General features: G+C 62.8%; 8 protein-coding genes across 8 annotated transcripts; 4 read left to right on the forward strand and 4 right to left on the reverse strand.

Moving 5' to 3' along the window:
- Positions 1 to 236: 236 nt before the first annotated feature.
- Positions 237 to 3,419, forward strand: RHTO_00105 (AP-3 complex subunit delta-1; the record flags this gene model as incomplete). The annotated part of the gene is made up of 8 exons (XM_016413789.1): positions 237 to 258; positions 319 to 452; positions 523 to 684; positions 742 to 1,188; positions 1,241 to 1,454; positions 1,508 to 2,165; positions 2,221 to 2,926; positions 2,982 to 3,419. 8 exons carry the CDS (start codon positions 237 to 239, stop codon positions 3,417 to 3,419), a joined length of 2,781 nt encoding a protein of 926 aa, XP_016276796.1.
- A 149-nt stretch (positions 3,420 to 3,568) lies between these two features.
- On the forward strand, positions 3,569 to 6,620 carry RHTO_00106 (pentatricopeptide repeat protein; the record flags this gene model as incomplete). The annotated part of the gene is made up of 6 exons (XM_016413790.1): positions 3,569 to 3,895; positions 3,961 to 4,464; positions 4,520 to 4,570; positions 4,629 to 4,737; positions 4,792 to 6,187; positions 6,242 to 6,620. 6 exons carry the CDS (start codon positions 3,569 to 3,571, stop codon positions 6,618 to 6,620), a joined length of 2,766 nt encoding a protein of 921 aa, XP_016276797.1.
- A 414-nt stretch (positions 6,621 to 7,034) lies between these two features.
- On the forward strand, positions 7,035 to 11,997 carry RHTO_00107 (myosin-1; the record flags this gene model as incomplete). Its single annotated transcript, XM_016413791.1, has 15 exons — positions 7,035 to 7,037; positions 7,110 to 7,205; positions 7,271 to 7,374; positions 7,433 to 7,454; positions 7,511 to 7,882; positions 7,938 to 8,015; positions 8,076 to 8,499; positions 8,556 to 8,854; positions 8,916 to 9,975; positions 10,034 to 10,376; positions 10,441 to 10,633; positions 10,690 to 10,916; positions 10,977 to 11,112; positions 11,173 to 11,575; positions 11,633 to 11,997. The coding sequence occupies 15 exons, from the start codon at positions 7,035 to 7,037 to the stop codon at positions 11,995 to 11,997; spliced, it is 4,125 nt and encodes a 1,374-aa protein (XP_016276798.1).
- Positions 11,998 to 12,465: 468 nt separating this feature from the next.
- On the reverse strand, positions 12,466 to 15,227 carry RHTO_00108 (mitochondrial outer membrane protein, MIM1/TOM13; the record flags this gene model as incomplete). The annotated part of the gene is made up of 2 exons (XM_016413792.1): positions 12,466 to 12,686; positions 12,767 to 15,227. 2 exons carry the CDS (start codon positions 15,225 to 15,227, stop codon positions 12,466 to 12,468), a joined length of 2,682 nt encoding a protein of 893 aa, XP_016276799.1.
- Positions 15,228 to 15,843: 616 nt separating this feature from the next.
- Positions 15,844 to 16,490, forward strand: RHTO_00109 (DnaJ family protein; the record flags this gene model as incomplete). The annotated part of the gene is made up of 5 exons (XM_016413793.1): positions 15,844 to 16,055; positions 16,158 to 16,214; positions 16,277 to 16,334; positions 16,397 to 16,406; positions 16,471 to 16,490. 5 exons carry the CDS (start codon positions 15,844 to 15,846, stop codon positions 16,488 to 16,490), a joined length of 357 nt encoding a protein of 118 aa, XP_016276800.1.
- A 325-nt stretch (positions 16,491 to 16,815) lies between these two features.
- RHTO_00110 (uncharacterized protein) lies at positions 16,816 to 17,967 on the reverse strand (the record flags this gene model as incomplete). Its single annotated transcript, XM_016413794.1, has 4 exons — positions 16,816 to 17,014; positions 17,073 to 17,501; positions 17,569 to 17,703; positions 17,798 to 17,967. The coding sequence occupies 4 exons, from the start codon at positions 17,965 to 17,967 to the stop codon at positions 16,816 to 16,818; spliced, it is 933 nt and encodes a 310-aa protein (XP_016276801.1).
- Positions 17,968 to 18,376: 409 nt separating this feature from the next.
- On the reverse strand, positions 18,377 to 20,359 carry RHTO_00111 (adenylosuccinate lyase; the record flags this gene model as incomplete). The annotated part of the gene is made up of 8 exons (XM_016413795.1): positions 18,377 to 18,688; positions 18,743 to 18,890; positions 18,950 to 19,296; positions 19,350 to 19,472; positions 19,536 to 19,865; positions 19,936 to 20,043; positions 20,149 to 20,200; positions 20,331 to 20,359. The coding sequence occupies 8 exons, from the start codon at positions 20,357 to 20,359 to the stop codon at positions 18,377 to 18,379; spliced, it is 1,449 nt and encodes a 482-aa protein (XP_016276802.1).
- Positions 20,360 to 20,605: 246 nt separating this feature from the next.
- Positions 20,606 to 22,272, reverse strand: RHTO_00112 (formamidase; the record flags this gene model as incomplete). Its single annotated transcript, XM_016413796.1, has 7 exons — positions 20,606 to 20,800; positions 20,867 to 20,922; positions 20,983 to 21,324; positions 21,381 to 21,400; positions 21,469 to 21,811; positions 21,885 to 22,041; positions 22,108 to 22,272. 7 exons carry the CDS (start codon positions 22,270 to 22,272, stop codon positions 20,606 to 20,608), a joined length of 1,278 nt encoding a protein of 425 aa, XP_016276803.1.
- Between the last annotated feature and the right edge of the window lie 164 nt (positions 22,273 to 22,436).

Here is a 22,436-nt window from a genome sequence, read left to right on the forward strand (position 1 = left end):
AGTCACCGCTGAGAGCGTTCTCGTCGAACAAGCCGTCCATACACCTGCGAGCCCTCCCCTCTCCTCACCTTCGCCTTGTCCGCACACTTGTCTCTTCCGCATCGCTCAAGACGGCACTTCGTCCTGGTGTTCGCTGTCTTCCTGCTTGCTTGGTTTCTAGACTCCCGCTTTTCAGCCCACGACGGCGCCGCTCGCTTCCGCCCTTTCATCGGTGACGGAAGGATCCTCGGGGCGAGATGCTCGAGCAGTCGATCCAGGGTACGTGCGACCTGTCTCCGCTGGAGCTAGGTTTGTGATCTGACGCTGTAACCCGCTCAGGCCTCATCAAGGCGCTGCGAGCGAACAAGAACGATGAGGCCCGGGTGGTCGAGCAGGCGCTCGAGGAGACGCGCAAGGAGATCCAGAGCAGCGACATCGACCTCAAGTCTGCCGCCATCCTCAAGCTCATCTACGTGCGCTGTTCTCGCCAGTCCGCCCCGTCGCCGTCTTGCTGACCCTCCTCCCCCACTTGGCTGTCGACAGCTCGAGATGCTCGGGTACTCGATCTCGTTCGCCTCGTTCGCCATCGTAGAGTGCATGACGAGCACCAAATTTCACATCAAGTCGATCGGCTACCTCGCCGCGTCGCAGAGCTTCGACCGGGAGACGGAGGTCGCGGTTCTTGTGGTCAACTTGGTCAAGAAAGCGAGTCCTCCTGCGCTTCAGTACCTTCCATAACTCTGACAGGACGCTGTGCTGCAGGACCTCCTGACGCCGCCCACTCCACTCTTTTCTGCCTCGCCAAACGCCCTCACCGTCGCCCATCTCACGACCGCACTCTCCTCCGTCTCGCTCCTGCTCACGCCAACTCTCGCTCGCGACCTCGGACCCGATCTCTTGTCCCTCCTGACCCATACGCGACCCTTGGTTCGACGACAAGCCGTCTTGACGATGTGGCGGATCCTGCGGAGTTGGCCAGGCGTGCAGGAGCTGACGACGGGCCGAGAGGAACGGGGTGAGGATCCGTGGATCGAGCGCATACGAGAGCGTCTGAGCGACGAGGACATGGGTGTTGTTGGCGCGACGGTTAACGTTATTTGCGAGGCGGCGAGAAAGGACCCGCGGAAATACCTGCCGCTCGCGCCGGAGCTCTTCGGGCTATTGACGGCCAGCACGAATAACTGGATGCTCATTAAGATCATCAAGCTGGTGCGTGCCATCTCATCGTCTAATCCTTCCATTCTGACAGCTCCCTTTGCAGTTCGCCGTCTTGACACCCGAAGAGCCTCGCCTCGTCAAGAAGCTCGTCCCACCTCTTACTGAGCTCATCGAGACGACACCCGCCATGTCACTGCTCTACGAGTGCATCCAGACCTCGATCGTCGGTGGCATGCACAATGGGCCAGAGGGCGAGATTCTAGCACGGACATGCGTAGAGAAGCTGGGGGCTTTCCTCGAGGACGTTGATCAGAACTGTGCGTACTACGGTCGGGACTCTCGAGTACGCCAGCTGACGGCGCGCTGGCAGTGCGGTACATCGCGCTCGTCGCGCTCGTCAAGATCGCCCCGACACACCCACACCTCATCTCGACGCACTACGACACGATCCTCGGCTGCATCGACGACGCCGACATGTCGATTCGCATGCGCGCGCTCGACCTCGTCGAGGTCATGGTCAACCGGCAGAACTTGCAGACTATCGTCCGGCGTCTCCTCACCCACCTCCGACCATCCGCTTCGACTGCCTCTGCTGCCGCATCCCTACTCCGAGCGCAACAAGCCGCGACGACCGGCGCACCAGCGACTCCCTCGACACCAGCCATCTCGACCGCCTACCGATCTTCCCTCATTTCCCTCATCCTCCGCATGACCTCGAGCGGGACCTACTCGAACGTCTCCAACTTTGCTTGGCTCATCGATACACTTGTAGAGCTCGCCTACATCTCGCAGACGCTCCAGACCGACCCCACCGCGCCAGCTGCGACAGCCAATTCGCCGCCGACTGTGGGATCGCAGCTGCGTGACCAGCTCATTGACGTGACGGCGCGAGTGAGGCAAATTCGGCCTTATGCGGCTCGGAAAATGGCGACGCTTATCCAGGATGAGGATCTGCTGGGAACGGGAGACAGCGGTGATGCGACGGAGGTGCTCGGAGCAGCTGCGTGGATCTGCGGCGAGTACTGCCGGTGCGTCACGCGCTCTTCGCTTACATGATAACGTGCTGATCATATGCACGGTCAGCGATCTGGACGACCCTCGACCCGTCATCGCCTCCCTCTTTGGCTCGAGCACCACCTCGTCCCTCCCGCCTCGCATTCTCGCTCTCTACGTCCACAACGGCGTCAAGATCTATGCGAGCTGGCTCTCTGCGCTCGCCGAGGCATGGGACGAGTCATCGATAGACCAGATCAGGTCCATCACGACGGCGCTGGAGAACCAGCTTGCCGAGTGCGCGAAGAGCCAGGACGTCGAGTTGCAGGAACGGGCGGCCGAGCTGCACGGGCTGTTACAGCTCGTCAGGACGGGCTTGGACGCGCCTCGACCGGTCGTCCACTCGACGGCGACGGCAGGGGAAGGGCCGTCTGACGAAGCGGGCGGCTTCGCCTCCTCCAGCCGCGCACCACCTCGGTCCCTGAACCTCCTCGACCCACTTTTCTTCTCACACGAGCTCAATCCCGTCAACCCCAAAGCCCAGGGCCTCGTCACCGTGCCCGAAGGACTCGACCTGGACGTCGCGATCAATGCGAGCGCTTGGGCTGCAGAAGATGGTGCCAGTGCGGACGAGCGGGAGCCCGAGGTAGACGAGTTTGGTCGGCTGTTGCGGGTGGCGGTCGTCGCGAGTGAGGAGACGGAGCGGGCCGGGAAGAAGAAGAAGAAGGGCAAGGGCGTGAGCGGGAAGAAGAGCAAGCGGAGAGATGTTGAGGACGCTCCCGAGGAGTTGTCTAGGGTGCGTTCGGTGTCTTCTGCTATCCTCTTGAGGTCCGCTAACCCCTCACCTGCAGCTCCGTGCCGAGCGGTACGAGCGGGAACGGGACGACCCTTACCACATGGGCCGGTCGTCCTCGTACAGGTCCGGCTCAGACGACGATGTCGACACTATCCCCATCGTCAACCTCGACATCAACTTGCGCTCGCCTCCCGCTCGAACACCAACTCCTCCGCCGCGAGAACCGACGCCGCCGCCAATGGAGGTCGACATCGAGGGCGAGTTGCCGCCTGGACTCGCTGCACCTCTTGCGCCTCGGGCAACGTCGACACGGTCTGTGTCGCCCGTCGAGCCACCGCAGGAGGAGAAGGTGGAGCCGGCTGCGGAGGTTAGGGAGAGTCGGGCAGAGGAAGGAGCGGCGGTCAAGGTGGTGAAGAAGAAGAAGGGCAAGGCGGGCGAGGGCAAATCGACTAAGACGAAGAAGAGTAGGACGGCGGTCGCAGCAGACGAGTAAAGGCGTTGCAAGGGAAGTTGTCGTCGCCGCCAACATTGTCATCCCGCCTGGCGAAGTCGGGCGGTGCAAGCTCTTCCTCGTTCACTCTCTTCGCTCGTGCTGGACTGGCTTGCTGTGTGTGTCTGTAGCTCTGTTCCGACTCTCCCTCGATGCTCTCTGCGGCGCGCCGGTCCTTGCTCGCTGGATCCAGCTCGACAGCGACCCTCCTCGACCGCCATCACCGTCTCGCCGCAACTCTCGTCTCGCACTGCGCGCAACAAGCACAGCAGCAGGCGTTCTCTACGTCCGCGAATGCAGCATATCCGCTGCGGCATCGGCTCTCGAAGGAGCAATGGATGGAGCGCAAGGACAAGCTCGAGAAACGACGGAAGATCAGGGAGGCGCGCAAGGTGCGGCAGGTGCACAAGGAGTTCGTGCATGCAGAAGTAGCGATGAAGAGACGGCAGGAAGTCGAGGAGAAGCAGGAGATGGGCGAGGTGCGTACACTTCCTCCTCACGAGCGACGAAGACAGTCCTGATCTCGCGCTTTCTGGCCGAACAGGAAATTGTCCGGACAGTCGCGCCACTGAGTCCAGAGGAGCTCGAAGCGGTCTACAAGGGTCTCATCCTCGCCCCGCCCGAAGATCTCGCACCGCTCCTCATCCCCCCTTCCAACATTCCCGCCCTACCAGATCCCGCCGTCGAATCTCGCGTCCGGCGAGATCGAGTAGAGCAGATTGCGGAGCGGCTGCAAGAGTTTGAGGCGGAATTGGCAGAAGAGACGAAGCAGTTAGCGGCACCAGAGGAGGAGGAAGGGGAACCTCGACCGTCTCTCGCAGCCCGGTTACGGCGATCGCGGGCAGAGAATGCGGCGGAGCTTGCGCTTGCGCAGATGCAGCCTTCACTCCCGCTCGTCCCGACTACGACTTCGGCACGGGCATTAATCGACTACCTCGAGACGATTACGCCGGAAGACGAACCCGTTGCGCGGCAAGATGCGGAGCTGGCGGAGCTGCCGCGGGGCCTGCTATCAAGGGCAGAGTGGAGCGACCTTGTGCTGGCATCGGTGAGTCGTCCTTCCGAGCTGCATGCTGCTCGCTGCTGACCCGGTTGCATCGCAGGCGTTGGACGGCGACCGAGAAGGCGTCTTCAAGGCGTTGCAGCTAATGAACGTGAGTCGGCCCCGGCTGTTTGGCCCACCGCTCGAGCCTGACACTTCCGCCTCCGCAGCGAACAACACCCATCTCGGAAGGCAAGGTACTCGAAAACGCCCTCGCCATCTACGCCGCGCAAGGTCAACCTCAGGAAGCGCTCGCCTTGGCGAAGTTTGCCCGAGAGAGTGCGTTGCTTGCGAGATTGTACGTACTTGCTCAGCTGACACTGTTGCCCTCAGACCGCCTCCCGATCTCGCTCATCGCCCATCACCAGCTTCTCACATCGCTCCTCCCCTCTCATCCAGAACTCGCCCTCCGGCACCTTAAAGCCATGGAGGCTGCCGGCTACACCCCCCTCCGCGAGACATACACGGCTGTCACGAAGCGCCTCGTCTCCTCCTCCAGTCCCAACCTCGTCCGCGAAGGCTGGGACCTATACAGCCACTCCCGTCTCGTCGCCTACCCCATCCCCGATGTCCCCATGTTCTCCACCGTGATCCAAGCCTGCGCGCGAGGCGACCATCCCGCCCCGGAACGCGCCATCGACCTGTTCACCGAAATGACAGACGACAACGGCCTCCCGCCCTCCGAGCTCGCCTACAACGGCGTCATCCGTGCCTGCGCGCGCGACGGCACGCGCGAGTACTACCACGAAGCGCTGCGGTTCATGCGCCGCATGCTCGACGACAACGTCAAGCCGTCACGGCATACGTTCCATGCCGTCCTTGAAGGCGCGAAGAAGCATGGCGACTTGGCGAGGGCGAGGTGGATGCTCATCAAGATGGTTGGCGTCGGTGGAGACGTCGCGCCGAATGATGCCACGCTCGCTCTGGTTCTCCAAGCGTATGCGTGGTATCGCCCGGTCGGCAAGGAGGACGGGAAGGCGAAGGAGGCGCAGGTACCGCCGGCGAAGCAGGATGCGGACGCTCGCGGTGACGGATCAAGCGCGATAGAGACGGTCGAGGGAGTGGTCGAGGTGGATGGCGAGGTGCACCCGGAGGACGACCCAGCCAACTTGTCGGCAGCACCAGCACCCTCTACTGGTTCGCCAAGCGCGGCCCAGATCGTCGAGCTGCTCGGCGAAGAGTCATTGTTCTACCCTGGCCCTCTTCCCACGACGTCGGCGGAAACTCTCGCCGAGGCACGCAAGCTCATGCTACAGGTCGTCGACGCATCCGTCCTCGACGCCACAACACCCGCTCCTCCTTCTCTTTCAGAATCTCGCCCCTCTTCCACCATGTTCCCACTCGTGGAGCCGACAAGCTTCCTCCTCAACTCGTACCTCATCGTCCTCGCAAGGCATGGCCCCTTCGCCGCCGCCACCAACTTCTTCGCGGCCGTCTACGATCGCACGGGCGTCGTGAAGAGCCGCCACTCGTTCTCGGTTCTGATGCAGCGCATCGAGTTGCTAGAGAACGACAAGCAGGCGGTCGAGGCGGCGAAGAAGCTGTGGGAGGAGTGGCTCACGTGGAGCGAGACCCCTCTTCCTCCGTTCTCGCCGGAGGAATACGAAGGGGAGAGCGCCGAGACTGCGCGGGATAGGCGTTTGAGGGAAGAGGAGAAGTGGGCGCGGGAGAGGAGGAACGGCGAGAACGTCCGCGCCATGTGGGGCGGTCTCATCCGCGTCCTCGCCAGGTGCGCAACAGTTCCTTCACGGTCACGCCAACCTGTGCTGACCTCGCTATGCAGGGCGTACCGGGTCGACGAGGCGCTCAGCGTCCTCAAGCGCTTCTTCCAGACCTTCTCGCCCTACGTCGTCCGGGAACCCTTGACGCCGGCTCAGCAGCAACCAGCCGATGCGCTTCCACTGCCGTCAACTCGCAACCCTCACCTCCCGAAGGTCCCCATCCGCATCTCGTCGAGCCAGTACCCCGAGACGGCGCCCTCCTTCGACCGACACCGTGCACCGTACCTCAGGTTCCAGGACCTGCGGGTGTTGCACCAGCGCTGCGTCGAACTCGAGGACAAGAAGGGCATGGCGGTCGTCAAGGCTATCACGGCGGCGTACGAAGGCGCGTTGTGGAGGGTGCGGAAGAAGGAGCTCGAAGCGGAGCGGCGCCTGGATTGAGCAGGCGGTTGCTTGTATGGGAGGGTCAAGAGGTTCGTCTTGTTGTTCTGTATGTCGCATCGCTGCATCACCCTCGCAACTCGCAACGCATCGCATCTCCTCGCCGCCGTTAGTCCGCTACTCGTGATTGATTCGCTCGAAAACGCTTGGCTTGCGTCTGACAGTTGTTCAGATGCCTGTACGATCTTGCATGTCAGTCTACGGCCTCCCTGGTCGTCGTCGCCGCCGCTGACATGGCGTGCACCGGCCTCCTTGCTCGTCTCCCTTGTTCTGCCTCGCTCCTCTCGCTCGCGGGCTTCGCAGACTTCAGTAGAGTGCTAGAACACTACTGCTTGACTCGTGCATCCTCAACGCGACTTCGCCCACGAGCTCCAGCCTTCTCTCGCTCCACATCACCTCGGCCGACTCGCTCTCATGGTGCGTCCACCTCAGCCCCGCCGAGCTCGTTCGAAACGTGCAGCTGACCTTGCACATTCGCTCGGCGAACAGGCGCCCACCCGCAAGGGCAAGAAGGCGGCGGCGGGCGCGGCAGGCGGTGCGCCCGCAGCGTCATCTCGCAAAGGTGCGGGCGGCAAGTTCGCCAAGGTGCGTAGCGTATTCTACGAGGTATTGAGTACTCTCGCACTGTGCTGACCCGCGATCTCGATCAGGCGGACTGGAAGGAGGGCTTCAAGAAGAAGCAGGCGGGAGTGAGCGACATGACCTTGTTGTCGACCATCTCGAACGACGCGATCAACGAGAACCTGAAGAAGCGGTGCGTCGTACCCGATGTGGAGAAGCGAGCGTCCTCACTGACAACTGCCGCGACACAGATGGGAGAACGGCGAGATCTATGTTCGCACCTTCGCCTAGGTTGTCCCCCGCGCAAGACTGACCGCTTCGTCCTCCAGACCTATATCGGACACGTGCTCATTTCCGTCAACCCCTTCCGCATGCTCCCGATCTACGACGAGACGACGCTCCGCTCCTACCGCGGCAAGAACCGTCTCGAGATGGTCCCGCACGTCTACGCAATCGCCGAGTCGGCGTACTATGCGATGCGCTCGTACGGGGACAACCAATGCGTCATCATCTCGGGCGAGTCGGGTGCGGGAAAGACCGAGGCTGCGAAGCGGATCATGCAGTACATCGCGGCGGTCAGTGGGGAAGGGTCGGGCGGCGGAGGCATTGAGGATGTCAAGGAGATGGTGCTCGCGACAAACCCCTTGCTGGAGAGTTTCGGTTGCGCCAAGACGCTTCGCAACAACAACTCGAGTCGTCATGTGCGTTTGTCCCCCCAGGCTGAGCGAGACGAAACTGACAGTCTCGCGCCATCAGGGCAAGTACCTAGAAATCGAGTTTGATGCGCAGGGTGCGCCCGTCGGAGCAATGATCACGAACTACCTCCTCGAAAAGGTGAAGTTTCTCCTTCGTCTTCCAGCCTATCCCGCCTGCTCACTCGCTTGTCTCGCGCAGAACCGCGTAACGGGCCAGATCAAGAACGAGCGCAACTTCCACATCTTCTACCAACTCACGAAGGGTGCCTCGTCGGCTCAGCGCGACGCGTACGGCCTGCAAGGACCCGAAGCCTACGCCTACACGTCCAAGTCGGGCTGCCTCGAAGTTCCCGGCATCGACGACACGTACGACTGGGCCGAGACGCTCAAGGCGATGCAGATCGTCGGCCTGACGCAGCAGGAGCAGGACAACATCCTCCGCATGCTCGCCGCCGTTCTGTGGATCGGAAATGTCGAGTTTGCGCCGAATGAGGAGGGCAACTCTCGCGTGCGGGATACGAGCGTGACAGACTTTGTCGCCTACTTGCTCGAGGTTGACCCGACTCGAGTTGCGAACGCCTTGACGAGTCGCATCATGGAGACGCAGCGTGGCGGTCGGCGAGGTGTGTCCCCTTGTGCGCGCTCTTCTGACGCTCCTGCTGACGGCTCGTTCGCGCAGGCTCGGTCTACGAGGTCCCGCTCAACCAGGCACAGGCGGCCGCAGTCCGCGACGCGCTCGCCCAAGCGCTGTACAACAACCTCTTCGAGTGGATCGTCAGTCGCGTCAACGTGTCGATGAAGAGCAAGACGCAGAGCTCGACCATCATCGGCGTCCTCGACATCTACGGCTTCGAGATCTTCGACACGAACCAATTCGAGCAGCTGTGCATCAACTACGTCAACGAAAAATTGCAGCAGATCTTCATCCAGCTCACGCTCAAGACGGAGCAGGAGGAGTACGTGCGCGAGCAGATCAAAGTGCGTGACGAGCGAGTCGCCCTTTGCTATCGCCTGGTCTGACCCTTATGACTGCTCGCAGTGGACGCCCATCGACTACTTCAACAACAAGATCGTCTGCGATCTCATCGAGGAGAAGCGTCCTCCTGGCGTCTTTGCGGCCCTCAACGACGCCTGCGCGACCGCCCACGCAGACCCGGCCGCCGCCGACAACTCGTTCACCCAGCGCCTCGGCGGCGTCAGCAACCCGCAGTTCGAGACGCGCGGCAGCAAGTTCCTCGTCAAGCACTACGCCGGCGATGTCATGTACACCGTTGCGGGCATGACGGACAAGAACAAGGACGTCCTCTCGAAGGACCTGCTCGACCTCGTGGCCTCGTCCGGCAACCAGTTCCTCCAGACCCTCTTCCCCGACCGGCCCGACCCGAACAGCAAGAAGCGCCCGCCGACGGCCTCGGACAAGATCAAGGCGTCTGCGAACGCCCTCGTCGACAAGCTCATGCGTTCGCAGCCGCACTACATCCGCACGATCAAGCCAAATCAGAACCGCTCGCCGAGCGAGTACGACACGAAGGCGATTCTCCACCAGATCAAATACCTCGGCTTGCAAGAGAACGTTCGCATCCGCCGCGCCGGCTTCGCCTACCGAAACACGTTCGAGAAGATGGTCGAGCGGTTCTACCTCCTCTCGCCTGCCACCTCGTATGCTGGCGACTACATCTGGCAGGGCGACGCGCGGTCGGGATGCGAGCAGATCCTCAAGGACACGGGGATCGCTCGCGAGGAGTGGCAGATGGGCGTCACCAAGGCGTTCATCAAGAACCCCGAGACGCTCTTCGCCCTTGAGTCGATGCGCGACAAGTACTGGCACAACATGGCGGCGCGCATTCAGCGGGCCTGGCGCGCGTACCTCCGCCGCAAGAACGACGCCGCGCGCACAATCCAGCGGTTCTGGCTCGGCCAGAAGGAGAACATCGTCTACAATCAGCTGCGCGACTACGGTCACCAGGTTCTCGGCGGGCGCAAGGAGCGGAGGCGTTACTCGCTCGTCAGCATGCGCAAGTTCCTCGGAGACTACCTCGGCGTCGGCGAGCGGGACAGCGTGGAAGGATCGCGTTTGCGGAGTGCGGCTGGCATCGCTTGTGAGTACCGCTTCCGCTTCTGGCGATGTGCGCTGGTAGCTGACCCCTTCCCCTTTAGCCAACGAGACGGTCGCCTTCAGCTCGCGGGTCGAGTTGCTCGTCTCCAAGCTCGGTCGCTCGTCCAAGCCGAGCCCGCGCTACCTCATCCTCACCGACAAGGCCGTCTACATCCTCATCTCGCAGGCCGTGCAGAACCAGGTCCAGACGACGCTCGAGCGCAAGATTCCCCTCGTCACGATCCGCAGCGTCGGCCTGTCGAACTTGCGCGACGACTGGATGGCGCTCAATACGACGAGCCAGGAGGAAGGCGACCCGCTCATCTCCTGCGTCTTCAAGACCGAGTTCCTCGTCCACCTCCAACAGCGGACGAACGGCGCCGTGCAGATTAACATCGGCCCAACGTGCGTTTCCCGTTCCTCCTGTCGATGTCTGAGCGCTGCTGACTTGTTCGCTTCTTACTCACAGCATCCAGTACTCGAAGAAGAAGGGCAAGATGGCGACAATCTCGTTCAAGAAGGACGAGTCTATCCAGCGCGGCGACGTCTACAAGTCGTCGACCGTCAGCGTTCCCTCGGGTCAGCCTCCAACGAGCCAGTCCGACCCGCCTTGCGCTCGCAAGCCGAGGCAGAAGAAGGCGGCAGCGCCGAGGCAGGCCAGCGTGAGTCCCTTCGGCCTCTCGTGGCTCATAATGGTACTGATTCCAACTGCATACAGCGCCCGACTGGAGCGAAGCGACCGACGCCTCAGTCACTGCCAGGCGCCGCTGGTTTCGGTGCCGTCCCCGCCGCGCCCGCCGGCATCCCTCGCGCTCCTCCCGCTCCTCAGGCTCCCGCCGCAAAAGCCGCCCCCGTCTCGACTGACCGCACTGCGCCGCCGCCACCGACTCGCGCTCCCGCTCCTCCGCCTCCACGGCCCGAGCCCGAAGTCGAGCAGTACAAGGCGTGCGTGCCGATTCCTGCATTCTGGGTCCAGATCAGCACACTCACCTCTGTCGCCCGCAGTCTCTTCGCGTTCGAGACCGACCAGCCGGGCGAGCTGCCACTGAAGAAGGATGACATCCTCGAGGTCGTGACGAAAGACGACGGCGGATGGTGGCTCATCAAGAAGGGCTCGCAAGAAGGCTGGGCGCCGTCGAACGTGCGCACGCGACCGTTCTCCTCATCTTTGCAAGCCTGCTGATTCCTCTCCGCCTTGCAGTACCTCCAACTTATCCCGCCGAAGCCGAAACCCGCCGCGCCTCCTCCTGCTCCTGTGAGACGTGCACCGCCTGCCGCTCCGTCAGCGCCCTCCGCCCCCAAAGCTCCTCTCGCTCCCGCCATCCCCGCTGTTCCGGCTGCACCGAAGGCACCGGCGGCGCCCAAAGCTCCGGCTGCTCCCTCTGCGCCCTCTGCGCCCAAGGCCCCAGCTATCGGCCTTGGCTCGCGGACAGGCGATGGCAATGCCGCTCCTGTCGCGGTCATGCCCGGCATGGGCAACAGCGGAGGCCTCGCGGCAATTTTGGCAGCGAAGCGGGCTCAGGCGGGCGAAGAGAACGGCGCGAGCACGCCGGTAAGCTCCGCAGGCGCTTCGCCCGCAGGTTCGCGTCCTGGATCGTCCCTCGGTGCGCATCAGTTCGTCCATGTCGCGTCTGCTCTCACTGACCTCGCGACGACCGCAGGCAAACCTCCCGTCGCGCCAAAGCCCAAACCGTCGATCCCGCAGAAGCCTGGCGGCATGAACGGCCGTGCACCTGCTCCCCCTCCTCCTCCCCCGGCCAGCAACCGTGCACCCGCTCCCCCTCCTCCCCCTCCAGCGCCTGGCGCTCGCGCCCCCTGTCCCGCCTCCGCCGCCAGCGGCTGGCCGAGCGCCTCCGCCTCCTGCGCCACTTCGCCCCGGCGCTCCTCCTGCGATTGGCGGCCGTACGCCCGCTCCGCCTCCTCCCCCTCCGCCGCCTCCTCCTCCCGGCCCTGGACGACCCGCCGCGAACGGCGCCGCGCCGCCTGCTCCCGCGATCGGCTCGCTGGTCAAGCCGACGGCGAATGATCTGGCGGCGGCTCTCGCGAAGAGGTCAGGCAGGGCTGCGGTGCAGGACGACGATGACTGGTAGGCTGAAAGGGACGAGGGACTCTGGGGCCGCCGTGGGCACGTATTTCTTGCTGCAACTGAGGGTTTTCTGCGACTTGACGCCGCTCACGGGAGAGTGCTCGCTCGACGGACAGGTGAGAATGCGTACGTCTAGAGGTTCAATCCATGCGGTCGTTGATGTCGACGAGAGGCGCACAAAGCAAGAATGGCGAGAGGGATGGTGGGGAGGAAAGAAAGGCAACGAAGAAAGGAAGTGGTGCGATAGAACGGGTCAGACAAACGACGAGTGCGCCCATGGGGCGGCTTTTGTGATGAAGAGGCGAGAGTGAGAAACGACGATGAGAGGCGAACGAAGTAGAGCACGGTTAAGAGGGGTGAGGTAAAGTGTCCGTCTATGGGAAGGGGATCCAAGAGGAGGTGGATGGTCTACTCGGCCGCCTCGCGCACGGCCTCACCAGCAGCTTCCGCGACCGTCTTCGCACCAGCGTGACCGGGCACCTCGTGTCCGATGTTGGGGTTCGTGCGTCCTGCGGCGCGAAGTCCGACGGAAGAGGTGTTGACGCGAGTCGAGGTGGAAGAAGACGACGAAGCGAGAGGCCAGCCGAGTCGGACGCCGAGGACGTTGCGGGCGAAGAGCTCGCCGAAGCCTGTGGGAAAATGATCGTCGATCGTAAGCATCCAAAACCAGGGACCATGAGCTCGGAGCAATGTCGCGAAAGGAACGCACCGAGCATAACGCCGTTCACGAACGGCAGCCCAACATTGATGGCCAGACTTGCGAGGACTGCCCAGATCTTCCTCGTCCACGGCGCGGTGTGCCAAGCAGATGCGAGAGCGAGCGTGAGGGAAGGCGCGTCGTCGGCGTTGTTCGACTTGCCAGGCGGAGGAGGAGGGGAGGATGAGCGGCGGCGGGAGAGGGCGGGCGCGGTGGTGGTTGGAGTCGAGGAGTCTTCGCGTGCGACCGGCGCGGGAGTCGAAGTCGAAGCAGCGGAAGTTGAAGCCGTGGGAGCGGGCGCAGATGTTGAAGAAGCCGAAGGCGCAGACGAGAATGCCTGTCCGAGATACTCTCCCAGCGGCGTCCGCGAACCATCACGCTCCTCCTGTTCCGCCTTGCCGACCGATGTCTTTTCCTCCTTCGCCACTCCAGCCGACTGCTTCGCCGGCTCAACCGGCGCACTCTCGACCTCACCCTCCCGATCCGCCTGCTCGAACGTCTTGCCGCGGAACTCGTCGCCCTGCGCACCGGCCGACTGGACCGTCTCCTTGATCTTCTGCTCGTCGACGAGGTCCTTCGACCCTGACGCAGACGAGCGAGACGGGTCGAAGTCGGGCGACCACCAGCCGTACTTCTCTTCCTTCGACTTCTTCTCCTCACCCTCAACCACGACCTTCCCATCCTCGATACCGTCAACGTCAAGAACGTCGTCCAGACTAGGCTGTGCAGCAACCTCCTCAGCCGAGATGGGGAAGTCGATCTCGGGTCGCTTCGAAGGCGGGAGGGCATCGATTTTCGCGAGGCGTTCGGCTGCGAGCTCGGCTTGCGGCTCGAAGGACTCGAGTGCGGAAGGCGTAGTCGGGTTCGAGAAGGAGGAAGAGAGGAAGGAGGAGAGGGGAGTCGGGGCGGGCATCGAGATGGACGGAGGCGAAGAGGCAGCGGACGAGGCGACGATCTCCTCGACCGAAGTTGGCACGTCCGAAGTGTTCTTCGGGTCGTCAGCAACGAAAGCCGAGTTGAGGAACGTCCCGAGCGGCGTGGCAGACCGGACTTCTGCTACGTCGCGGACGCGCTGAGTCGCTTCGGGCGTCGAAGGCGGCTCGGGCGTCCAAGGCGGGAAGCGAAGGAGCGTCTCGGACGCCGAGTCCTGCGAGCGTGCTGGCTCGACAGCCGCCGGTCCAGCCTCTTCAGGCTTCGGGTCCTCCGCAGGTATCGAGGACGAAGTCGAAGCGATCGAGGCGTCAAAGTCGTTGTTCCACCAGCCCTGCCTCTCGCGCCATGAGATGTCGGCGACAGGGCTCTCCTGCACAGCGCCCGAGATGCGCTCCGTCTTGACTTGCTCGACAGCGGGAGGAGCGGGCTCCGCATCCTCCAAATCGGAAAGAGGCGCGAAAGCGGTTCCGTCGGTGTTGATGAAAGCCGAGGGGAGAAGCGCGCCGAACGAGCGCTCCTGCGCTGGCTCAGCCGGAATCTCCTCCTTCTCCTGGCCCTCCACTTCGCTCGCCGTCTTGAGCGCAGCAGCCTTTGCATCGCTCGGCTTGGCGCTCTGCTCGCTCGCGCTCGTTCCGGCAACCACGTCCGCGCCCTCTGCATCCGCCTGCGAGAACGATTTGGCGACGAAGGCGTCGCCCTGCGCACCGGCAGACGAGACGGTCTCGTTGATCGCGGCCTCTTCCGAGGTGGAGAGCAAGTCGGTCTCGTCCTTCGGACGGGACTGCGCATCGCCTTCCGCTTCAGACGAGTGGCCGGAAGAAGACGAGTCGAGTGCGGTAGAAGAGGATGCGGTTGCGCGAGGGGCAAACTCGAAAGTCGGGGCGAGGGCGGACAATTTGGATGAGGTGGGCGGGAGGACCTTGCGGAGCGATTGGCGGCGCTTCTTGCCAATCGCGGGTACGTCTCCGGTCGCTGTGGGCGCTGCCGTGCCGTTCGCAGCCGGCGAAGAGGTCGACGACTTGCGGCCGTGCGAAGAACCCGACTTCTTTGCGACGGGCAGCATCGACGCCGGCATTCCCGGGACATGCGTCCGCGGCTGCTTGACGCCGTTCGCCTCCTCCGTCGCAGCACCGTTCGCTCCCACCGCAGGCTTGGCCTTTCCAGCCGGACCCTTTCCACCCTTTGCGCCCGCTGCAGGACCCTTCTTCACGCCCTTTCCCGCGCCCGCCGGGTTCGGCCGTGCATACGGCGAGTGTTTGCCGTTCTGGCTGGGCTGGAGACGCTCCTTGCTCGAGTGCGGCCTCCGCTCGTGCGCGGACCCTGACGTCGCTCCTGCTTCACCCGTCCCAGGAGCGTTGCTGTGCGGCGGCGGGGGCAGCGAGATCCCTTCTGGTGCTTTTGTCGGTGGCAGGACGCTCTTTGATGCCTTCGCGTACGAGATCGAGGGCTGTACGGGTGCGGTGTGCGAGGGAGTGTCTGGCGAGAGCGAGGGGAACGCGGACGGCGAGGGCAGGGGCGGTTCGAGCGAGTGTGATGCCATTTCCCGGGTCTAGCAGTCGCCTGAGCACGGTCTCGAGAGCAGCAGAGCGATGGACAGCGAGATTGGCGAGTGTCGAAAGCGAGAGAGCGAGGAAGACACCTTGGACAGAGACGACGACCGCTTCACCCGCTCCGGCGCACGTTTGCAGGTGAGCAGCGCTCTCTGGGACTGCTACACGCTGCTGGGCTGCTCGACAGACTCGCGCGACCCGCTTTGATGCTGCCGAACTCGCCGCCTGAGCATCGTCCGCGGCAAGGGCACCGCGCCACTCGCTCGCACGGCGCGAAGGGCGGTTCTGGCGGCAGAGTGGCTTTTTGGGCCGAGGCCGAGGCACTGCGTCCTGGGCGGGTCTTCGGAGGAGAGTTGGGCGACGAGGTCATCGAATCTGGCGGATCCTCCTGCGGACGGAGGAGCAGGTTGCCAGGGAGGCTCGGGGGGATGTGACAACGGTGCAAAGGGTCTAGCGCATCATGGCAGGTCGCTTTGCCGCCGTCCAACAGCGCGCTGACACTCGTTCGCCTCCTCGACCTGCCTTCGGCTCGTCAATCGCCTCGCTCCGCCAGATCACCTTTTCTTTGTCGCCTAACCCTCACCAACACACTCCAACACCCTCTGCATGGCCTCCCTTCTCGCCGCCACCGGCGCAGTAGCCGCCACCACCCTCGGCCTGCGATACTCGCTTCGCGCCGCCGCCCGCAACGGCGCACGGCTGAACCCTTTCCTCGCTGCGATTGCCGGTCAGGGCTCGGTTGGCAAGGAGGAGTGGGTCAAGGGCGGATTCCAGGCGAAGATGGACAGGAAGGAGGCAGTGCAGATCCTTGGGTTGAGGTGAGTTGCGCGAATGCTGCGGCTTCACCTCGTCCGCTACGAGCATACCCGCAGGCAGACGTGCCAGGCAAGTCGACTGACACAAATGCGCGACACTCTCAGGGAGTCGCACATGACGATGACCCGCCTCAAGGACGCCCACCGACGGATCATGCTTGCGTTCGTCACGATTCCTCTCGTTCTCTCCTTTGTGCCAATATTGACGCGAGGGGACTGCACAGGAACCACCCCGACCGAGGAGGCTCGCCGTACATCGCGTCGAAGGTGAACGAGGCGAAGGTGAGTTCTCACTCGACTCTCCCACAAGCCGATTGCGATGCTGACGTCTCTTCACACTGCAGGACCTGCTTGGTGAGACCGTCTTCGATTGGCACCAACGTCAAACGGCGATACTGACTTGCTCTTCCGCCCGCAGAGAAGCAGTTGTCGAAGTAAAGGCTTTCCCCCTCCTTCGGACACCCGTGTACAGTACCTCCTCGTCGTGCGTCCTCCTTTTCGCTTTCAATCGGCTCGGGAGGCTTCAGCTCACGACTGCTCCGCTCACAGCTCGCCTCCCCGTTCCCGCCACTGCAACCGCATGACTCCCCTTCCCCGCCTTCTTCCGCTCACCAAGCGACATACCCCTACCAATCGACTCACTCCAGTCGACCCGTTGTATCAGCACCTCTCGCTTCGCTCCTCCGCCACGACTCTCGATTCTCGGTTGTCACTCCGGTCTTTGTAATAGATAACTCGATCCGCAGGGATGCACGCCTCGCCTCTACCGCTGAAACACCCTCACTGCATCACGGAGGCGCTGGCGCTTCCCGCTCGATCCGCTTGTCGCCTCAGGACGCTGCTCGAGCGAGGTGACGCTACTGAGTGGGTCGCGTGGGATCGAGGAGAGCGATGTGCGGGAGGTGCTGATGGATGAGCGAGGGTCGCTGTCTGTGCGTGTGATGCGCTTGACGAGCTTGTTCCTACGCGAGGGACCGAGGTGAGCAATCAGGCCAACCCGCTGTCACAGTCACCACTCACCTGTCGACGGGCGTGAAGACGGCCTTGCGTTCGTGCACCAGCCAGTCGACCAGCGTCGCCTCATAGCTGTTGATCCTCGTCCCCGCCACAATATACTGCTTCGTTCCCGCAGCCTGCTCAATCACCTCCTCGCGCAACTGCCGCAGATTCGTGCTCGTCCATGCCTCGATCTTGCTCGCTGCTTTGGGCCGGCGCTGGGCGCAGTAACGGTCGAGCGAGCGCTGCCATAGCGAGAGTGCGACGGGGAACTCGTGCGTCAAAAGCGAGCGGAGGTCGTGCCGGGCGTCTTCCTGTGGCCGATGCTGGGACCTTGAGGAAGGCGAAGACGTCGCAAGAAGAACGAGGTCGATGAAGGCGTCGAGGGGTGTCAAGGAAGTCTTGCTGGCAAAGGCGGAACAGGCTTCGAGGGGAAAGAACCAGGGCCAGTTGCTGCAGGACTCGGCTCGTCAGTATCGCAAGTCGTGCGAGAGTGAGCTTGACCGAGCGTGCGACGTACTCGACGACCGCACAGAACGCTTCCCAGTCGAGCGACGGCACTGCGTCGCCATACTTTTCTTGCAAGTCGCGGTACTCTGCTCCATCGAGCGGGTGTAGAGGCTTGTAGGACGAAATAATGTACTGGTAGACAGACCTGTGAAGTAACAGGCGTCAGTATGAGGAGACTCGCGTTGACCAAGACTTTGTCGGCAATCTCAGCAGAAAGGGTTGCAAAGGTCTATACGCACCGTCGAAGTCGAACCGCCTCACTGCCCTCGTCCAGCTCTCCCAAGCACAGCACAGTGCTCCCCGTCGTAGGATGCATCCGGCGCGAAAAGAAGCGCGAGCCGGGCGCGAGAAGCCAGTCTTTGGCGTCAGCCGGCGCCACTGAATGCTGGATGGCGGTACTTGAGGACATGTCCAATGAACGAAGCGAGGTGAAGAGGGCGAGGGGAGGCGCAAGGGCGCGAGGGACGGCCGGAACGTCCGCGGAGTGCCCGATGGATCTCAGCCACAAACGCACAAACTCCTGTCGAACTGGAGAATCGCGGCGTCGAAAAGCCCGTCTCCTAGGGTCGCAAGCAAAGGCGAGGAGATATCGCAGCAGAATGCGGAGAGCGCAGCACCAGACTCCGCAGAGAACAAGTCCATCGTCCCCCTCCTCCCGCCGTCGGATCTTGGTCGGATGACTGCATTACCTTGTTAAGACAGGAAAGCCCGGAAACAAAAGGGAAGAGAGAGTGTCCAAAGTGTCGCCGTGCTGGTACTTTTCGCCGCGTCGCCGCCGTCTATGAAACCGCTTCTAGGAATCGCCACGACGTGCACGCTTAGACCGAGAGCTCGGCAGCGACCGCAGCGTCAACCGCGGTCTTGTACGGCTCGATCGCGGGCTTGACGTGCTCCTTGACAAACTTGGTCGTCTGCTCAGGCGCGCGTCCGACGAACGTCGACGGGTCGAGGAGCTTGTCGAGGTCGTTCCAGATCGGCTCGAAGAACTTGTCGGCGCGCACTCGGTCGATCAAGTCGTTCTCGCCGCCCTGCTGCTTGACGACCGCGCCGGCCTCGTGCGAGAGGACGCGGATCTTCTCGTGGCAGATCTGGCGGTCGCCGCCCTTCTTGACGATGGCCATGATGATGTTCTGCGCGAGCAAGATCAGCTGGGGGTCAAGTTGAACTTCGGCAGGCCAGCGCACCTCGGTCGCCATAAAGGGAAGCTCTTGGCGGACACGGCGGGCGATGATGGCTGGGTAGACGACGAGACCCTCGGTGACGTTCTGGAGCGTGGTGAGGATAATGTCGGCGGTGAGGAAGGCTTCGGGAATGGTAATGCGGCGGTTGGCGCTGTGTGAGGAAGCTTCGTCAGCTGTGGAGAATCCAGAGTTAAGCGCAACTAAACTCACGAGTCGTCGAGGGTGCGCTCGAACCACTGAACGCTGGCGGTCATCATCGCGTTCTGCTGGATGACCATCAAGTGCCTAGCAAGCGAGCAAATGCGCTCGGAGCGCATCGGGTTGCGCTTGTACGCCATCGCACTCGAGCCAATCTGGTCCTTCTCGAACGGCTCCTCGACCTCCTTCAGATTCGCGAGTAGCCGGATGTCGGTCGCGATCTTGTGCGCGGTCGCACCGAACGAGGCGAGAGGGCCGAGGACATCGATGTCGATCTTGCGGGAGTACGTCTGGCCAGTGACGGGGTAGGCGTGCTTGAAACCCGATAGCTCGGTGACGAGGCGGTCGAGCTCCTCAACCTGCGCGGAAAGGTGTCAGTAGATGTGCTAAGAGTACAAGCGCCGCTGCGTACCTTGTCGTGGTCGCCGTCAAAGAGGGCGAGGAAGGAAGCCTGGGTACCGGTCGTGCCCTTGACGCCGCGGAAGCCGATGTCGTCCCGGGCGCGCTGGATGTTGCGGAGATCCCAGAGGAGTTCCTGCGAGCGATAGAAGGGGTCAGCGAAATCCGCGAGACTTGTTAGGCAAGACGACGGGCGCACCTGGATCCAGAGTGTCGCGCGCTTGCCGACGGTCGTAAGCTGAGCGGGCTGGAAGTGGGTCCATCCGAGCGTCGGGAGATCCTTGTACTGCTCGGCGAAGCGGGCGAGGCGCTCGATGACGACCGCGAGCTTCGGGAGGATGATGTCGCAGGCGTCGCGCAGGAAGATGAGGTCGGCATTGTCGGTGACGTAGCACGAGGTTGCGCCGAGGTGGATGATGCCCGCAGCGGCGGGCGCGTGCAGGCCAAAGACGTGGACGTGAGCCATAACGTCGTGCCGGCGCTTCTTCTCCTCAACAGCAGCCTCGTCCATCTGCGCCTCGTCGAGGTCCTGCGGGGGCGGCCTGGGTAAGCAGGATTCTGGCTATTTCCCGCGACACTGCAAAATCGCAGGAACGCACCAGGTTCGCCTTCATCTGCTCGATAGCCTCGTCGGGGATGCTGAGGCCAAGTTGCTTCTCCGCCGTCGCAAGGCTGAGCCAGAGCTTGCGCCAGGTGCCAAAGCGGGTCTGTGCGAACGATCTCGTGTCAGTCTACCTCAATCCGTGCTCCTACCCGTCCGCCAACCTGCTTCGGCTGAGCTCAGCGGGGGTCAGGAGATGAGAGGGACGCACGGCGGGCGAGAAGAGCTTGCTCATCTCCTTGGACGCATAGCGCGAGGAGAGACTGTCGGGCGAGCATCAAGGCGGCATGGGCAGACCGGGGTCGTCGAGGTTGTCGTGATGAGGATGGGGAGAGTCAAGGATCAGCTCGTTTGAAGCGTGGAGAAGGCCGGCGGGTGCGTGTGCGGACTGACGGTGTGCTGTACGTGTCAATGGGCGACATCCTGGCGTAGAACGAGCGGGAGCGGTGGTGGGAGAGCGAGGAGGAGAGGCCGCCCCTCTCTTGCTCGAGTTGGTCCAGGAACGAATCTTTCGAGGCCGGCGACAACAGCTTCCCGCACTTCCTGACGGCTTAGCAGCAACGCAGGAGCCACGACAAAGGCTCACACGGCCCCAAGCCGAGTTCATGAGCAAGAACGAACGACGTCGGCCACCTTCTCAACCTCGACATGCACACAAAAGTCCCGTTTCACTTCTTGTCAAAGATGTCTACGCTGCGCTGTCCGTCCGAGCGGATCGCGCACTGCCCGTAGTCGCGCTTCTCGAAGCCGTCCGGGCCCATGCCGTTCGGTGTGATGTCGCGGTCGAAGATTTGCGTCGGGAGTGACATGGTCACGCAGGCGTTCGGGACGTCGACGATGGCGCCGACGTGGGATTGGCAGGGCTATAGAGACTCTGTCGTCAGTATGGGCCGGTAACAGATGGCATGAGACGAGGTGGTAGGACATACAGCTGCAGAGAGGAGAAGATGCGCCTGCTCGATGGTGTAGCCGAGCTTCTTAAGGTCTGCGCGCAAAGAAAGCGTGAGCAAGAGTTCTGAGCAATGCGGAAGGACTTTGAACGCACAGGCCATGGTGTTGAGCGCCGCCTGCTTGAAAGCCGTCGTCGCGCACATCGACTTCTGCGACCCGTCACCGTGGATGTCCACGCCGATGCCCTCAAAGACGACCTCTTGCGCATACATCGGGTCGATAGGCGACGGCTGAAAGATCGGTTGCGTCAAAGCGAGTTTCTCGACTCCGCCCTTGATGAGCGACGTCTTCATTGTCACGACGCCGGCCATCTCGATTGCGCCGCAGAAGGAGAGCTCGCCGTCGCCCTGCGAGAAGTGTAGGTCGCCGATGGCGAGGTTGGCGCCGGGGATGTAGACGGGAAGGTAGACTCGTGAGCCGATGGAGAGGTTCTTGACTGCGACAGCAGGAGTGTCAGCAAGGCATTCTGCGCTGATCGAGCTGGTCACGCACTGTCGCAGTTACCGCCGTGTCTGTCAAGACCGAGGGCGAAGCAGTCAGTCATGGTACGGCAGCAAAACCCGAGAGAAGCGCAACGCACTCGCGACCCGGAATCGTCCTCGCTCCCTCCTTCGCAATCTTCTCGAGTTTCTCCTTCGGCAAGTCCTGCCCAACATACACGCCCTTCGGCTCAGGCGGGAGCGCAACAGCCGGCGACGCGCCCGGGTGCTGATCAATGAGCTCCTGCTCGCGCTTGTTCCACTTGTCCAGCAGCGCTTGCGACGGGGCGGTACCGATGATGCCCGGGTGGGTCGTGCCGGCAAAGCGTACACCGGGGATGTGGCGGGAAGAACAGAAGCGGCCTTCGAAGTCCCAGATCGCTTTGGCGGCGCGAGACTTGAACTGGGTCGCAAAGAGACCGCCGTCGGCTTCCTCGAAGACGCCTGCGAGAGAAAACGCGGGAGAGACCTGGAGGTCAGGAGTCGTCTAGGGTCGCTGAGAAATCGTCAGACGCACCGGTGTAGCCCCAAGGCATCTCCTCGTAGTAGGTGATGTCCAGGAGGTCCACCACGAGCGCATCTCCCGGCTCGGCACCCTCGACAGCCACAGGACCCGTCAAGTAGTGGATCTGGGTCAGGTCGACGCTGGCGACGTCGTCGGCGTCGTCCGAGTTCTGCGAGTCGAAAAGCAGCTTCAGTTGGGGATGCGGAAGCGAGGAACGAATCGGCTTGATGCGCACCTTGATCTGTCCACCAGTCCACTCGTGACAGCCCAGCTTGAAGACTTCTCCCGGTTTGACGGTACAGAAAGCAGGGATGTCCGGGTGCCAGCGGTTCATGAGGCCGCGCTGGCTCGAGGCCGGCTTGAGCGGGTCGACGGGGATGAGCATGGGGTGCTTCGCCATCCTACAATGAGTATGCTAGCGCTGGTACGATAGTGTAGAAGGAGGACGAGCAGCGGTATCGTCGAGGTGGAGAGGAAAAGGTGGAGAAGAAGCCGTCGGCAAGGCTGGGCGATCAGTTTGAAGGAGCGCCGTTATCGAGCCCTTCGCTGTGCAGTTCGAGAAAG

The sequence above is a fragment of the Rhodotorula toruloides genome (assembly GCF_000320785.1).
Source record: "Rhodotorula toruloides NP11 unplaced genomic scaffold Scaffold1, whole genome shotgun sequence".
In the NCBI taxonomy this organism is placed as follows: domain Eukaryota; kingdom Fungi; phylum Basidiomycota; class Microbotryomycetes; order Sporidiobolales; family Sporidiobolaceae; genus Rhodotorula; species Rhodotorula toruloides.